At 37.4% G+C, this 18,811-nt stretch overlaps 1 protein-coding gene across 3 annotated transcripts in view; it reads left to right on the top strand.

Annotated features, from left to right (window-relative positions):
- Positions 1–3,286: 3,286 nt before the first annotated feature.
- RANBP3L (RAN binding protein 3 like) overlaps positions 3,287–18,811 on the top strand; it is a 45,132-nt gene continuing 29,607 nt past the window's right edge. For all 3 annotated transcript variants that reach the window (XM_037529587.2, XM_037529589.2, XM_054688250.1), the window contains exon 1: positions 3,287–3,865. In XM_037529587.2, the coding sequence (XP_037385484.1) occupies positions 3,778–3,865 (88 nt within the window). In that variant the 5' untranslated portion in view covers positions 3,287–3,777. The remainder of the gene's footprint in view (positions 3,866–18,811) is intronic.

Consider the following 18,811-nt stretch of genomic DNA (forward strand, 5'->3'; position numbering starts at 1 on the left):
TGGTTCACCAGATAAAGAAAAGCCTCCTAATAATTCAGTACCAAATATTTCAAGCTATGAATTTTAATCATAAAATATCCATTTCTGAGTATCCACTCGAAATATACCAGCTGATAAGATCAATTGTTTACCCATGCCATGTCATTCCAGTCTACTCTTCTATGTATGAAGACACAGGTTAAGCCAAGAACATTTGGGAGAGGGGAAGAGCCCAGATAAAGAAAACCCAAAGCATTTCTTTGAAATTCCAGAAAGCTGATAAGGGGAAAAGCTTGATTTTCAAGAACTTTAATTTATTTTACTAAAATTGTAAGTAAAAATGCCAACTATTACTCAAACCTTCCTTCAGACTTCACCTTCTGCATTCTGACTTCTTCATTTTATTTCAAAGCAAAGTAGCAAAGTAGACTATGCCCACTGTGAACTACAAACTTGGTGGTATTTCTGAAAAGGTTGATGGCCTTGCTTCTATGGCTAATACTATGACTGATACATCTGATTTTATGTGATACATTCCCATAATTTACTGCTTTCAATACATTGGCTTATTTCTGGTGGAAACTTGTGCGTCAAAGAGAGACTTCTCTGACAGGAGATGTGTAATTCAACATGCAGTGTAAGAGCCAGTTTTTTTCCCAACTCAGGTAATCAACCAGGGCTAACTCAATGATGCCCAATCATGTTACATAAGAGAAACCAGACAGCAATATCCTGCCTACCCCCTTTTACTGTGGCACTAGAAACCACTATGTTTAAAGAGTCTTTGTTGGTTTCATCAGTCCTCAGGAAAGATATAATGAAGGAAATAGTGGAGCAAACCAGCTCTGTTTAAGCAGATGATGCCTGTTTACCTTGCCAAGAAAACTCTAACAGTATGTAGATTCTATCCAAAAAAGTCAAACTCAGAGAAACAGAGCAGGATGGTGACTGCCAAGGAGAAATGAGGAATTACTAGTAAAATGGTACTAACTTCCAATTTATAAGAGTAATAATTTGGGGGATTTAATATGTAGGATGGGAATTTAAGGTAATAATATATTATATATTTGAAGGTAGCTAAGAGAGGAAATCTGAGTTTACACCACAAAAAAAGAAATAGTACCCATGTGATGGGATGAGTTGATAGCTAATGCAGTGGTGGCAATCATTATGCAACATATAAATGTATTAAATCAATACATTGTGCACATTAAATTTCTGCAATGTTACTGTCAGTTTTATCTCGATGAAATGGGGTGAAGTTAAGAAAGAAAAATATATATTATATAGGTTCTAGATTACACCCCATACTTCAGACTGCAGTTGAGGTGCAGGAAATCATTCTCTTTATGACATTCTAAGGGTAATTACTGTAGTCAGCCAGGTTTGAGGATCATAGGCCAAAATTATCAAATATACCCCCAAAACTTGTAGTTTTAGTTCTATTTCTTTCTCTTCAGCCTGTAGCTAAGGCTAAAGCAGTACTTTCTCAATGCTCTTTACATTGTTTACTAAATATTTATTTCATTTGTCAAATGAAGGAAAAACCCAGAGATATTAAGTATCTGACACAGGGTCACACAGCACACCCTTGAGAGTGCAAGGTTCATACCTGTGAGAATGACTCATATCAAAAAGACCAGAAACAACAAGTATTGTCAAGGGTGTAGGGAAAAGGAATACTCTACACTGTTGGTGGGAATATAGGCTAGTTGAGTCCCTATAGAAAACCTCCAAATATGGAGGTTTCTCAAAATATTAAAAATAGATCTACCATATGATCCAGCAATTACACTCCTAAGTATCTACCCAAAGAATTAAAAACAAAAACCAATTTGGAGGGATATATGCTCATTGCAGCACTATTTACAAAAACCAAGTTATGGGGAAAAAAATCTAAGTGCCCAATGACAAATGAGTGGATGAAAAAGATGTGATATATATTGGGCCTCCTCTGGTGGCGCAGGCGGTTGAGCGCAGCTCTGTGAAGCTGTCCGCAGCCTCTGCAGTGCCAGTTTGATCCCGGCCAGCTGGCTAGGGTCCCACATAGAGCTGCAGACCTCTCCTGTCTCGCCCGCTGCTCCCCTCAGCAGTGTATTTCATCAGTCTGCCTGTTCTGTTCCCAGCTCTGGTGAATCCTCTCACCTTACTGCGCATCTGGCCTGTACCCTGGTTCTTGTATAAATAAAAAAAATAAATCTTTAAAAAAAAAAATGTGATATATACACAGAGTGGAGTCCTATTCAGCTATGAAAAAGAAAGATAATCTTGTCATTTGTGACAATACAGATGGAAATGAAGGAAATTATCCTAAGTGAAATAAATCAGGAGAGATAAATACTGAATTATTTCACCAATTTGTTGAATATGAAGACTTACCTGGATTTTTAATTACATTAAGGAATCATGTTTAATTATTTTAATAAGCCATATATGACTTCCTTCCCCAGGCCTTATATGAGTTTGCTTGGAGAATTGTTAATTGCCTCAAAGTAAAATGACAGACCAGATCCAAGAGGTCACCTTCTAGTTAGGGTGTCCTTTATCACCCATTTCCAAATATGCACAGAGAGGTGTGGGCTCGAACTTTGAGGCTATAAAGCTCCGCCTTTCTTCATTGTCCATGCCCTCCATCTCTCTGATTCTACAAAGTTGTAAAATTTGAGGGGCAGACTCTACCAGCATTCATTAAGACTTCAGTTGTAGCAGGCTCCCAAGTTAATTGAAAGGTGTTTGTGATTAATGTTTTTAAATAATAATGATATACACTATTATTCAAAGAGCATGTCAATGAAATGTGATCTATTTTCAATATTTTAATGAAATATGGTACTTCAGCACAAGAAAACATGGCAAACAGGCATGTCTTTTGACCTAACAGTAGCAATAGGGAATCTAAGGGAAACAGAGGTAGATCTCTGGAAAGAGATTGTTTTGTGTGTTTATTTTTCTTCCAGAACTCCAAATAGTTGCCTTGGCAGGCAGGCTGCTCTGTAACTGCTCCCTTCTGAAGACTCAGAGGTGTTTACAGAAATTGAAAGTTCCAGCAGTACATTTCCATGAGCTCATTACCAGCTCCAGTTATACCCTTTAGATTTCTGCACGTACAAATGAATACCCGTGTCAGATAAATCCACGCTTTGAGTTTTTGTTTTAATTACAAGTAGCAGAAGTGACCGTGACATTAGGGTATCTTTTAGAATCTCTGCTTTGGTCAAAGGAACTGCAATGCAATTTCTTGCCGGCCTCTTTATGCTAATGAGCTTAACCCACTTGGCGCCTCCTCCTTCCAGGCTCCTTTAAGAACTGTTCACTTTCAGCTGTCACGGAAGGACTCAGACCAGACTTGGAAATCACTTAATTTAAGTCAGTAGCACTTTTTCTTTGTGTAGGCATTACTCTAGCAGTCCTCTCTACTTGAGGTGTTGAATTTCATGTCAGCAGGATAAAGAATTGCCAAAACTGTAATCTGTTAGAAATAGTTACTTTGTGGGATGTTATTCTAGAAGAGGGAAAGATTCGATGCATTTTGAAATGAAAGAAGAACTAAGTTTGTTTTTATCCAAATGAATTGGCATCTTTCTCTGTAGGAGAAGTTACATTGGTAAATATTTATTTCAAGAACCATGGCTAGGAAAAACTTGGAAGTTTATTAGAGAAGTAAATGTTTTCCATCCAAGGATGGGGTCTGCATGTTCCTCTGTGGTTCTGGGTGTCTTGTGAAGACCATTTTAAGTGACTGGCCACGGGAAGGAAATGCCCTGGCGACACTGGAGCCACAGCTAGACTGCTAGTACCATGTCTACTATACAAAGAAACAGCAGCAGCCACCTGTTTAGTTTGCACACCTGTAAGCTGAAGCTCCCCGGGGATCAGCCACAACAAGGTAAGTCAGTCAGTAATAGGTGGTATGTTCTGTGACTTCCTGCCCACTTATATTCCCAGAAGAATGGTGAGCTGGGGAAGTTCTGTCTGTCAAATTCTTTGCAATCTTCTGTTTTTAATTTCTGAGAATAGACATAATAGCTGTGCTTAAGAATGGGTTAACTTGGATTCACTATTAGTTTTTAAAGGACTTTGGAAGATTATTACAAATGCATATTCCTTGGAGGTGTCATTCTGAAGCTTCTGTGCTTGAACTTCTAGCCAGTGTCATCTTTCTAGACTGTGCGAGATTTTGTGTAATTCAAAACACCCATCTGGGTAAGGTTGGATCAACTACAGGGTGAATTCAGCTGGAGAGTAGCTTCTAGTTAGCCTAGAACTATCCACCCTGTCCTACCACTAATTTATGGAAATTTTTGCGCTTAAAGTTTAAGTCTAATTTTGTCTGGATCCCTGGCTCATTCAGTATAGGAAAAATAAATATATTTTTGGCTATTTTCCTTCTATGGTCCAGGAACAGTTGGACACAGTCAGGGAAGAGTGTCACATTTCACAAGATGGACACTCATTTTGACTGAACTATCTACCTTGCAGTCATTTTTACCATCAGCCTTTTAAAATTTCATAGGCACTAATCAGCCAGCTGCATTAACCAGTAGCAGATGGTTGACATGAATAAACAAAACCATCCCTCCAATCCATTCTGTCAGGGACAGCAAAGGACACTAGTAAGGAAAGGCTTTGTGCTATCATAGATGACATTGTCACTCCCCAGAGCAAAGATTTACCCAGATGTATCTAGCTTTTCCTCAATAACTTGTGACAGATCTGCCTATGGATAGATTTTGGCGGAAAACTCTATTTTTCTGTAGAGACAGTTTTAGGTTTCAGTGGCGTGGGGAATGTTGGCTAAAGGGCTGAAACCTCCCATTATCAAAGTGGCATCTGTGTGCTAACATGTGACTGTCATTACACCCCTTGCATAAGTTCCCAGAGCTATACAAGGTGACTTCATGCTGTACCAGATTTAGCAAAGTATGGGTAGGAAATGCTTCATGTTAACTGAAAAGAGTGTAAACTTTTGAGATCATTCTGTGCCATCAGGGTTTAAATTATTTTGAACTAACAATCAAAGAATGTAAAGTCCAAGAATTTGCCAGGGTTTAATCATAAGCACTGTAAAATAGGATAAAACCAATAGGCTGTCTGAGTGTTTGTGTGCGTGTGTGTGTGTGCACCCATGCACATGTTCCCCTATTGGAAGGCAATCCTAATTTATATAGGTTTTTTTTGTTTGCTGCTCATTTTGTTTGAAATGTTTAAAGCTACCTCCTCCCACCCCCAATTGTTGATGTCATATTTATTATAGATATATTGGGGGGAGCATAAAGGAGAAAGTAAAAATCACCTGTAACCCTACTAACCAAAGATAGTTGCTACTGACATTTAGTGTATAGTCTTCCAGCCTCTTCTGTGCGCATGTACAGATTATTCTTTTGCTTGATTTTAAGTAAAAAAGTCTTATGTTGTACATAATGGTTTGTAAAATTGGTTTTTGATTTAACAAGAATATGAACAAATTTTCATGTCATTATATATTCTTCTGTAAACCTGTTTTTAACAGAGGCATACTATTCCTTCATATGAATGTAACAAAATTCCTTTAGGAAGATGTTAGATGTTTCATTTATGTCTGATCTTTCACTACTATAAACAACACTGTGTTTATAGTAATAAGATAAGATTTTTTTTTGGTATACATACTTAGAAGTACAACAGGGAGTCAAAAGACACGCATGTTTTTGAAATTTTTTTTCGTTGGCCAAATGATTTTCCAATAGGGAAATAGTCTTAGTAATGTTTGGAAAAAACCAATTATTTCCCAATTTTATATGTGGAAAATAGTATCTTACTGTTGTTTTACTTTAAAGTAACCTATCTCAGCTCTGGAAATATTGTAACATATTTCCCAAAATACCAATAAGACTTGAAGTCTGGTCTCCTTTCTCAGATAGAAGCTTTTGCCTAGAATGTTTTGAAAGCAACCATATTCTTCCCTAGCCGAGTCTCAAAATATCTGCCCACGTAAACCACAATCCATAAAGTTGTGAAGCATACTAATATAAGCCAGACGGCCATTGGCTGCTACAAGAAATATCACCTAGAGTCCTGACTTCATAGTGACTTCATAAGCAGGCTTTTGTGGACAGTTGGCTATGCTGGCAAACAGCTTGCAGTTACTGTCCTAATGTTTAAAAGCTGATTTTTCCTCCAGGCTATGCACCTTGCTATGAGGCAAAGTTCAGCAAAAGTCGAAGGAAGCAAAACCATTTGTTTTAGAGAGTGAAGTTCACCTGTGAATTTATTCATGAGGAACTCTGCATTAGTGGCTTTGGACTACCCCCAGACAGACTAAGGTTCCAGCTTCTAGTTAACATACACACCATGACTGACTGACATTTAACTTTTCGGAGGACATGACCAGATTTAACACATAAGTACTCTCTAACCTTCCACGTTACATGCTGAAGTGCCTTATGCTTAACTCCGAGATATTTAATTCTTTCCACCTAGTCAGCCACAAAAATGCACTTTGGGGGCCTCCCTGGTGGCGCAAGGGGTTTAGACACAACCTATAAAGGTATCTGCAGCCATTGCAGCACGAGTTTGATCCCCGCCTGGGAGCTACCCACATGTTGCAGCACACCTCTCCTGACTCTCCTGCTCTCCCCTCAGCAGTGTATTTCAGTTAATCTGCCTGTTCTGTTCCCCACTCTGTCTCTGGTGACTCCTCTCACCCCTGTACCTCTGTCCTGTACCCCAGTTCTTGTATGGATAAATAAATAAATCTTTTTAAAATTTTTTTTTAAAAATGCACTTTGGGGCCAACCACATAGGTAAATGTCACTTATTATTCAGCAATTATCTGGACAATGACTGTGCTAAGCACTGTGCCAGATGTTAGCTGTGTTATTTGAACTCAGTCAGCCTAGCTGTGGAATTTACACTCTGGAGTTTACACTCTGAGGCACAGATGTTTTTGCCGGTCCAGAACAGAAGTCTAGGAGGCTCCCTTCCTATTTGTTGCCGTCTTGTAGCTTTTCCTGTGATAATTCAAATCCATTTACTTATAATATTGCTTCTGTGATCACATTTGTCAACACTAATTTATGTTTATAAAACCTCAACAAAGTTCAGATCATATTACATGTACTAATCAGATTTAACAATCTTTGTGTTTTATAATGGTTTAAAATTTACCAATGTATGTAGTTTCACATACATTATCACATTTAATTCTCTTAATAACCAGGTGAGATTATATATTCTGGATCCAGAACCAAGAGAATTCCTGTGTGTGTTTGTGTGTGTGTATGTTCATGCATGTGCGTTTATGAGAGAGAGAAATTTATTTTACAGAAATGACATGATTTTGGAGACTGGCCAGTACGAAATCTTCTATGTGGCCCAGTAGCCTGGGGCTCTGGGCAAAGATTTGTCTGATGGCACAGTTAAAGTCAAAAGGCTGTTTGCTGGTAGAATTCACGCTCGCTCAGAAGTTAATCTTTTGTTCTATTCATACCTTCAACTGATTAGATGAGTCCCATTAACATCATGGAGGGCAATCTGTTTTACTCTAAATCTTTTAATTTAAAGGTAAATCTTATCCGTAAACATCCGGAATAATGTTTGATCAAATATCTAACACTAAGGCACAGTTATGCTTACACGTACAGTTAATCAATGACATCATTATCTCCATTTTTAAAGATGTTGAAACTAGAATTCTTAACATCAAGTGATTTGTCTAATGTTATATAGTTAATAAGGGCCACTTTCAATGCTCTTTCTCCTATATATAGCTGTCCCATAAAATCCATAATTCCTAGTGTTATAATGTTAATTTTTTTCATTGATGCATATCAGAGAAACTTCTCTGTAGACATTCAAGGTGCATTTAGGATTCACCCTGCATTTATTTGCGTGTTCTGATACCAACTCTCGATACCAACTGGGTATCCTAATATTAATTTGATTCTGAAGCGTTAGCCAGAGTTAGCAAAGACTCCTAAAGTTAAGGCTCAGTCTCACAAAACTGTCCATTTCAAATACCAACTACACATTTCAGTTGTCCTCAAGCCATCTGCTCTTCTTCCTGGGTAATTACAAATTCAAGTGTTCCCACAAATCCTTCAGGTTTGATAATTTACTAGAACAGCTTGCACAACTCAAGAAAGTTCTATACTTTTATACTAATAATTACTGTTTTATTATAAAGGCAACAAATAAATAATTAGCAGAAGAGATACACAGGGCAGGGTCTGGGAGGTCTCTGAGCACAGAAGCTTATGTCCCCTTGGAGTCAGGGGATTCTCTTACCCAGTATATCAGTAAGTTCAATAGCCAGGAAGCTCCATGGACATCTGTAATCATGATGTAGGCATAATTGAATTGTTGGTCATAATTCAACTCAGTTTCCAGTCCTTCCTTCCCTCCCTGCAGATTAGAATTTGGAAATAGCTTGAAGTTCTAACCCTTTAAATGTGCTTCATCTTTCTGGGTGGCCAGGCCCTCCCTCAAAGTTAAAAGCCCACCCTGAATCACCCCATTAGCATAACAAAGACAACGCTCAATCAGGAAATTCAAAGCAGTTTTTGAAGCTCTGAGTGTAGAATGGTCGGTTGACAAAAGCAAATGTATTCACTATTATATCACACTTGAGCATGATTTTCTGTGTGTTCTCTTCAGTATGGTTTCCTGCTGTCAAGAAACTTGCAAGTCAGGGGGCACAAATTAATGCCCGTAGCCATTCATTTTATTCACACACGTTTATTGTATACTTGCAGGTACCACATGCTGTATTAGACACTGGGAATGCAAAGATGATTTTTCCCAATGAATAACTGGAATTTGAAATTTTAAACTATTTTTAATAGAGAAAGAGGAAAATGAATGTATCAAGATATGGACAAAAGATGTACATTAAAAACCAACAAGCATTGTAGATGAAACTAAAGGCTGAACCAAATACATGAATTAGAAAACTCTACATTGTTAAGATGTCACTCCACATTGATCTGGAGGTCAAAGCCATTCTAATCAAAATTACAGAAGACTTTTGTTTATGTGACAAGCTGATTAAAATTTGTAAGGAAATTCGAATGACCTAGAGAAGCTAAATCAATCTTGAAAAAAGAAAAATAAAGTTGACAACTTGTACTTTTGGATTTTAAACTATAATAATGAAGATGATATAAAATTGATGTAAGAATAGAAAATCTATCTTCAAAACAGGAGTGACAGCCCAGAAATTTTTTTTGTATTCCTCATATAATTGCAACCCCCTGATTTTAACCCCTACCCCTCCTTGCCCTGCCCCCCCCCAAGGTGTGTCTCTGGTTCATAGTCGTTTGTTGATTTTGATTTTTTTCTTTCTTATAGTTATTCTTTTTCCTGGTCCCTTATTTAGGTTTTCTAGATTCCTGTTATGACTGAGACCATCCAGTATTTTTCTTTTTCTTTCTGGCTTATTTTGCTGAGCATGGTCCCTTCCAGCGCCATCCATGTTGCTGCAAATGGCATGTGTTTATCTTTTTTGAATGCTGAGTAATATTACATGGTGTATTATGTACCACATCTTCTTGATCCAGTCATCTATTTTTGGGCATTTGGGTTGTTTCTGAAGCTTAGCTATTGTAAATAGTGCTGCTATAAACATAGGGGTGCAGGTGCTCTTTGGAATTGATGTTTCTGTGTCCTTTGGGTAAATACCTAGGAGTGGAATTGCTGGATCATATGGAAGCTCTATCTTTAGCAGGTCAAGAAATCTCCACACAGCTCTCCATAGTGGTTGGACCAGTTTGCACTCCCACCCACAGTGCTGGAGAGTTCCTTTCTCTCCACATCCTCACCAACATTTGTTGTTGCTAGTTTTTTTAATATGTGCCATTTTCACTGGTGTAAGATGGTATCTCATGGTAGTTTTGATTTGCATTTCCCTGATTGCAAGTGACATTGAACATTTTTTCATATGCCTGGTGGCCATTTGCATTTCCTCTTCAGAGAAGTTTCTTTTTAGCTCATCTGCCCATTTTTTGACTGGATTATTTTCTTTGTTTTTGTTGAGTCTCATCAGCTCTTTGTAGATTTTTGTGATCAGTCCTTTATCATTAGTGTTGGGTGCAAAAATTTTCTCCCAGTCGGTTGGGTTTCTCTTTGTTTTGGTTATTGTCTCTTTCGCTGTGCAGAAACTCTTTAATTTGATGTAGTCCCAGCTGTTTATCTTTGCCTTCACTATGGGTGCTTTGGGTGCTTTGGGTGATGCGTCTGTAAAGATGTCTTGAGGTGCATGTCATGTAGTGTTTCATCTGTATTTCCTTCTATATATTTTATGGTTTCAGGTCTTGTGTCTAGTTCTTTAATCCACTTTGAGTTGGCTTTTGTGCATGGTGTGAGGTAGTAGTCAAGCTTCATTCTTTTGCATGTAGCAACCCAGTTTTCCCAGCACCATTTATTGAACAAACTTTCTATGATAGCCCAGAAATTGACCCATTCTTATGTCATTTGATTTTTAGCAAAGATTCCAAGATAATTCAAGGGTGGGAGGAAGATTTTTTCTGTAATTATCCTGGAACAAATGGCATGTTACTAAAAATGAACTTCAATATCTATATGTCATGAAAGTTAATTTGAGATAGTGTATGACAATATCCAAAAACTAAATCTATAAAACTTCTTGAAGAAAACATAGGAAAATATCTTCACAAAGTTCGAATGGGCAGTTTTAGTTTTAGAATAGACTATCAACATTAAAATTATCTGTTTTTTAAATGATAGCATTAAGGAAAGAGTGGGAGGTAATATTTGTAATATATAGATCTGAAAAAGGACTTAGAATCAGAATATGTTAAGAACTCATTATAAACAATTTGATTTAAAAATTGGGCAAATGATCTGGTAGACACTTTGAAAAGAAGATATACAAATGCCAATTAGACATCAAAAATGTTCAACATAATTATTCATCAAGAAATATAAATTAATACCAAAGTGAGACATCATTTTACACATACTAGAAAGGCTAAAATTAAAAATATTGATGATACCATGAGTTGTAGAGAATGTAGAAAAACCCAGAATCCCCATTCATGGCTATAAGGAGGTGTAACTTTGCAAAAAATTGTGACAGTTGTTAACCAGTTTTAGAAATTCTATTCTAAGATATTTTTCCCACAAGAAATGAAAATATGTCCACAAAAAGATTGCACAAGAATATTCCTAGCAGATTTTCTTTGTATGGGCTCCAATGTATGAACAGCCTAAATGCATATATGCAGGTAAATGGATGAACACATTATTGTAAATCTATACACTGGAATACTGCTCAGTAGCAGAAAGGAACAGGTTACTGATACATGTAATCACACAGATGATGAATCTCAAATGCATTATATGAGTGAAAAAAAGTTATGCACAAAAAAGTATAAAACATATAATTCCATTGATATGAATTTCCAGAATAGGCAAAACTGGGCTATAGTCATAGAAATCAGAACAATTGTTACCCCAAGTTGAAAGAAGAAAAATAGGACATTAAGGAAATCCAGGGGTAGTGGGAGTGGTATTTCTTACATGAGTTATATGAATGTATTCCTTAGTTGAAATTCATCTGTGCATTTTATTCTATATATATTATACCTCATTTTTAAAAACTTGAGGTTGCCTGGGAGGCCACATATTCCAGTTTTCTTTAGGCCTCCGCTGGCAACTCTACTGAATAGATGAAGACATTGGAATGTTTCAGTGATTTTTAAAAGGTGCCCAAGAACATAACAGGTAATGTTGGCAGAGTACACAGAAATATCAAGCCTTCACAATGAAACAGTTGTCATTATCCCAGAGAGGTTTGATGATTAGTAGTATTTTATTTGCTCCTTCATCCCTAAAACTTAGAACTTCTCTATTAATAATATAGTAAGTCAAAAATTAGCAAATCAATGAGATTAGCACAGGATAAATGAGCAATAATGAAAAGAAACTATCTTATAGCTGAAGGTGTGACCTCAGTTTCTCTTTTTTTCCAGGTATTTTTTTAAAACATATTTTAGGATAAATGTTTTGTTTTATATTTATTCAAAATTCAATGTTATTATTTTTACATCATATCTGATTAGTGATTTATCCAGTTTGAATATTTACCTTAAAAACAACCATCTGGATGGTTTACTTCATGAAGATTTGTCTTACCCAACCTCTTTTACTCTTATTTGAACTTACACAGCACTTCACTCATTGTATTCAACAAATATTTAGTGCCTGTCATGTTTTTAAGCTACCTTCCTAGGCTATAGTGACCAAAGCTGGCAAAAAGTCCTGTCCAGTTGGAATTTATTTTCTTAGAGGGAGAAGGGGAAAGGATAAGTAAGCAGACTATGTAGTGTAAAGGATGGTGAAGGAAATAGTGAATATGGAGAAAAATAGAGTATGAAAATAGAGAGTATCCTTGCGGAAGGTGAAATTCAAGCAAAAATCTGTAAGAAGTGAAGGGAGTGAGTCTAATAACATTGGAGGAGAAGCAATTCAGGGAAAGCATGAGTTTTAGAACTCATACTTGGCATAAATTTGTGGGTTTTTTTGTTTTGTTTTGTTTTGTTTTTTGTGGGACCCTCGCCGGTGGCCAGGGATCAAACTGGCACTGCAGAGGCTGTGGGCAGCCTCGCAACCCAGCGCTCAACCGCTGCGCCACCAGGGGAGGCCCGGCATAAATTTGTTTTGATGTTGTTCTTGATTCATTTGAATTAGTGCAAATTACTAAAATGGCCAATGATCCGAAACTGTAGCTTCACCTGGAGAATCACCTGGATGGTTTACTAGAACACAGTTGCTGGGCTTCATCCTGACTTTCAAAAGGACTGGTGAAGAGAGCTGAGAATTTTCATTTCTAATTTGTTCCCAGGTGATGCCATTGCTGTTGCTTTGAGATCACAGTTTGAGAACTGCTGTGTTGGAGGGACAAATGGAGGTTAATATGTATGAGTTAGCTTGAGTGTTAAGAAATTATTTAGAGGGCCTCCCCGGTGGTACAGCGGGTTGAGCGCAGCACTATGAAGCTGTCCGCAGTCTCTGCAGTGTGGGTTTGATTCCTGGCAGGGCAGGGAGAGACCCACATGGTACAGCAGACTTCTTCTGTCTCGCCTGCTGCTCCCCTCAGCAGTGTCTTCAGTCAGCCTGCCTGTTCTGCTCCCCGTTCTGTCTCTGGCGAATTCTGTCACCCTCCTGTGCCTCTGGCCTGTACCCCAGTTCTTGTATAAATGGTATAAATATTTAAAAAAAAAAAAAAAGAAATTATTTAGAGATGGGGGGAGAAAAAAAAGGAAGGAGGATTATGTAAAGTCTTGTTGGTCATGGTAAATATTTCCAGCTTATGACTGTGCATGAGATGGTTAATGTTACAAACCACCTTGAGCTTATTTGTTCATGTACAACTTTTAGATTCTTTTTGGGGACATAGTAATAGCTTCCAAAATGTCAGAGGTAGGAAAGTTACTCCTCCAGGACTTCATCACCATATTAAAATGAAATCAAGTCTTAGGCAAAATTCTTTCCCACAGACAGCAACTTATTAAACATTTATTAACAGACAAGCATAAAACAGTTCACATGATCCCAAGGTCTCTGTTTTTCAGGTAATCTGATTAAATCTTGTATAAAAGATTTGTTCAAATGAAACAACATTCCACAGGCAGTGTTCTGTATAGTCGGCCAGTAACCAGGAATTCTCCTGCCATTTGTGGTCACTGGACTTTTCAGTTACAAGCTTTGGGCACCTTACTTAAGAGTATAGGCTATTGGTCTTTCCAGATTCTTCTGTTCAGGTTATGGAAGATGATGAAATGTACCTAACACATGTTAGGAAAACCTGGGTCTTAAATGCTACCAACTTCACCAATGAAAATTAATTTCTGAAATTTGTTATGTTTGTGACATTGATTGAGATGGAGAGCTTATATGAAGCTGAAGAGTTTTAATGAGAAGCTTTTGAGATCTGAATATCCTGATTAGAATGTTGGAGACCTCCCTAGAGTCCAAATTCTCTAGTAGGTCAAAAGATTCTGCCTAAGATGATATGATTTTAGTCTAATATTCTCATACAAATCATGTTGTTTTTGCTGGTATTTTCTAAAGTCAGCTACATGATCATACCATTGGTATTCAAACCAGCCTTAAGTAAAGTACTTCCGGAAGAAGAACTGTAGAAACAGTGCTTCTCCACATTTTTCACTTCAAGGTACACCTAAAAAATGATTTAAATGTGTCACACACTGTGTATCCCCACAATTTGAGGAGGCTAACAAGAGGCTGACCCTGTGGGATGAAGACTATGACATACAGAAAACACACATACCAGAGTGCACATGGGCTAGTGAGTAACATCTTAACCCATAATAATATGCAGTGTTTTGCAAGATCATCGATTGAGGGTGCTCAAGATACTTTAGATGGCAAGTTCCATTAGGGGACCTATAAGATCCTTTTCAAAACTAAGATTCTATGAGTTGCCCATAATTATTTCATTTATATCAATATCGTCCCCTCAGCTATGTTATACAAATACTTTGAGAATAATAAACCATGGGCCACACTATAGTGCTAACATTTCACTTTTAAACAAATCATACTTATGAGATGTTTATCATATGCCAAACACTGTTTTAAGCACTTTTTTGCATGTGTTAGCTATTTTATTTACAAAAACCCCATCAGGTAGGTAGTATCATGACTTCAGAGCTGGAATTTTACACCAAGCTGCTAATCCAAGAAAGCCTAAATTCAGAGCCTATACTTTAATCCAAGTTCATTACTTCTTATGGGGGCACAAAATAGATGTTCAGCTAAGCACCTGTGTAGTTCTTGAGTGATGACTGGCCCTTGGATTCAATTTGTGGTTCAGTTCTCTTAAATTGCAGTGTTATGATGGTTACCAGTTAATTTCTATATAGGGTTCAGCTGAGCTGGCACCTAAAAAACCCAGAAGGTAGCTGGCAAAACTAGGGCCTAGCAGGGAGCCGGTAACTATAGGACTCAGCAGGGAGCCTGCACCTATAAAGCGCAGCAGGGAACCAGCACCTACAGCATCAAGCTGGGAGGCAGAACCTATAGCTCTAAGCAGGGAACTGGCACCTGTAGGGGTCAGTGGGGATCCAGTTAGTATAGGCCCCTGTAGACTTAGTATCTAAAAAACCCAGCAGGGGGCCTGCACCTATAGCTCTTGGCAGGGAGCAGCACCTGTAGCTCTCAGCAGGGAGCTGGCACCTATAGGGCCTAGCAGAGACTGCAATTAGAGGGCACAGCAGAGAGCCTGCAATTACAGTGCCCAGCAGGGTGTTAAACCCTACAGAAGCCAGCAGAGAGTTGGAGCTTATAGGGCCCAGCAGAAAGCCAGCACATTTTGAGCTTAATAGGTAGCCCATACTTAGAGAACAAGGAGAGTGCCAGCTTTTTCTGGTATTATCAGTCCAGCTGCTGATAAACATATCAAGTAATCAAAGGTTGTAAATAACCTTATCACAAAAGCACATAGTAGTTTTATTTAATAATAACGCCTTCAAATTGTGGAGAAATGGCCATGGTCTGTTGAAAGTAATACATTCTCCTGAGTTATTGTTGCCAGTGGCTGGAAATAAATATTGACATGGAGATTTTAAATTGTGAATTTCCATGCCATTTGCCTGCCAACATTCTCAAACAAACGTCTTTGGGGTTGGAGGTTAGAATAAGCAAAGCATCTTGCAGTGTTTACAGATGGCAAAACGAAAGTACAGGAAGACTCACACAGTCTGGGATCACATCTCTACCAGATTTGTGCAAACCATGGAAGCAGGAAAGCTGTCATAGCCAAGGATATCAAGAGATAAGAGTGAAGAAGCTGTAAAATAGTCATTTAACTCACAATGGAAATCAGGAAGAATTTCCTTCCTGAAAAGGCATGAGATTTGGAGTCAGCCCTCAGGTGTTTTAGCCCCAGTGCTCTGCATACCAGCTGCTCGACCCTGCAACCCTGCACATTTCCTCTAATTCTAGAGTCTTAGCTGTCTCATGAGTTGTAAGTGCTTAATAACATACCCTTGAGGATTCTATCCTATAATAAGAGCTGCAATTCACTGAGCATTTCTTGTGTGCCAAGCTCTCTTAGCATTTTGTCTATATTACCTTGCTTGCAGGTAGGAATCTAAGAAGATGGAATTTGAATCCAGGTCTGTTTGCACCAAAACTAGGTTTTATAAACCATGCATTCTGGCTCCTTATAGTCATTCATTTAGTCTCCAAAGATTAAGGTAAATATTTTATAAAGACAAAATACGATGCAAATTTAATTTTTTATATTATGCCAGTAGATAAAAGAAGCAACATGAGGTCAACAAGATCTAACTCTTCGTACTACTTCTTAAGGTCATATTAAGTTAAACATTTCAAAAAACAAGAGTAGACTAGTCATAACATGATAAGCATGTCACATGGTAGCTGTTGTCTTTAAGAAGGAAGAAAAAGAATTCTAAGAGTAGGATTTTGACACTGAAACAACAGTAAAATCTAATGATCTGTTGAAAAAGGTCTGTTGACAAACAGAAAGGTTTTCATGAAATTGTCCTAGTCACTGATGAGTCCCAAATACCAAGCACACTGCATGGGACCATTCCAGGACACTGTCAGAAATATAAAGCCTGTTTCTTCTGTCATCACTCTATTTTCATCAATGGAAAGATTTTTTCAGATGTCCTATCTCTATATAAATGTAATCTATATAGTTTTAAATCTATATGATTTCATGAAAATTCGTTTTTTTTATTCTGTGAACTTTTCTTCTTTCTAAGTAGAAGTAAATGACTTGAAGAAATGAGAAGAATTTTTCTTCAGCTGAATTATTGCCACTGCAAATCTTCAGATTCTCAAATGAAAAGAAATTATGTCACTGGTTGTAGCCTGTTATATGATTTGATTATAAATTAAGGAGCATGGTTGGAGTTGAGGTTGGAGTGAGCACGGATTCAACACAAAATTTTCAGGGTTTGGTCCTATGTTTGACACACCCTTTTTTTTTTCTTACTTTTGTCTCATACCAGTTAGTTTTTATTATGTCTGTCGTGGTTTTTCAAAATTGGTCTGTGTCTAGAATTGGAAAGGATTCCTTAAAAATCACCAGGATTGGAAGCAGATTAGTTCAGAAAGTGGGATGAATTAGACAAACTCTGGGTGATGATGATTGTATCTAATGAATTGAGAGAGTCTTCTTATCCTGTCCAATTGCCTGTTGGAAATGATTCACATTCTGTAAATGGGTGATTTCTCTAGCAGTGTGATATTGATGAAAAGAGGGATATCTTTCCTTGGTTCATTCTAATGTTGATTCTTTTCTTCTAGTGTAGGCTTTTCATAAGAAAACTAAGAGATGCTAGATTTATTAAAGTTATCTGTTTTGTAACTTCATTTCAAACAAAAACTTAATTCAGTTAAAATTCAAAATTGATTGAAAATGGTGAGGTTTTCTCCTTTGACTTTATATATTGTATTTATTACAATACCCATTTTATTTATAGTAGATAAAATGGGTTCTAACTTCAACAGGGAAGACCAGGCTGGAAATGTTCCAGCAGGTTGGTTCATTTGTTTCTTAAATTGAACCAGAGCTTGTGAGGCAGCCTGGAAATTTCCTGTGTAAACTGCCTTGGTTTCCCTCTGGGGTCCTTGGTCACATTGGGACACACACCTCCCCCCCATACCCCCACCCCCGCTGCCTCCTTCTCTAAAGACTTTTTTTGGTGGATATTTTGTTGTTTATTTCATTTCTTTTGCACCTTTAGAGTTCCTCCATATATAGCTAGAAATAAGCAGATTATCGCATGCTTGTGGATCCTTTGTGAATTGACCCAGATCCCTTTTTCTTCTGGGGCTATGATTTGCCCTTTCTTAAAACTGTCTTAGAATATTTTAATAAAATTTTTAGGTTTTGTTTGTTTAAAATCAAGATTGTGGTTCAGCCCTCTAGGTCTCACACAGCTGTGCTTAGTGCATTTTTCCACAGAAGATGTCATTTTGTACAGTTAAGACTTCAGATGTTTCAAAATCTTGTTGAAAAATCCAAGAATTATGACAAATGTTTTGGATGCAGTCTATGCCTCCAGGTTAAAAGTTTGCTTTATAGAAATGAGCACTTTAATTAACATTTAATAATCTCAACAGAGACATTTTCTAAAATTTTTTTCATGAAAAAGTCAGATTTCAAATATATTATTAAAAGAGAGGACAAACTTTTGCATCAGAGAATAAGCCATTAATTGCTTCAAGCAGATTATCTGAATGATTTTTTTTGCAATATCAATATTTCAGTATCCACACTACAGCAATTACTGTTTAAGTCTTCATAGTAACCCTCAACTTCACTTTACAATGAATCATAACAATCATGACTTGAGGTTTGAGTTGTAATTGTTTTCTCATTATTTGTCAGGTTATTCAGAACACCCGGAGGTTTAGTCACTAACTCCCCCACTGTCATCTCCTAAATTTTCTCTCAATTGACAGAAACCTGGAGGTATTAGAGGACCACTTCTCAACCATATGTACAAATCACCAGAAGGTGTGAAATCCTGATTCTGACTCAGTAGTTCTGGGGTGGATCTCAAGAGTCTGCTTTTCTCACAAGTTCCCAGTCAATGCTGCTGGTCTGTCTGACCACCCTTTGTGGAGCAAAGATCTCTGAAATTATTTATGGACCACAACCTAAATAAAAACCTTCCTGATATTAAAAAATAAAAAGAATAAAGAAGATAGGAATTCAAGAAGAAAAAGTAAGGTGAAAACTAGGGGTAATGGCATGGTAATAAGTAAAAGGAAAAAGAAAAACCTTTGAGGAGCAATGAGGCATTTCCCCCTGTGACTGCCTGTAACA

The sequence above is a fragment of the Talpa occidentalis genome, unplaced genomic scaffold, assembly GCF_014898055.3.
Source record: "Talpa occidentalis isolate TD23 unplaced genomic scaffold, MPIMG_talOcc4v2.1 talOcc4.6, whole genome shotgun sequence".
NCBI lineage: Eukaryota > Metazoa > Chordata > Mammalia > Eulipotyphla > Talpidae > Talpa > Talpa occidentalis.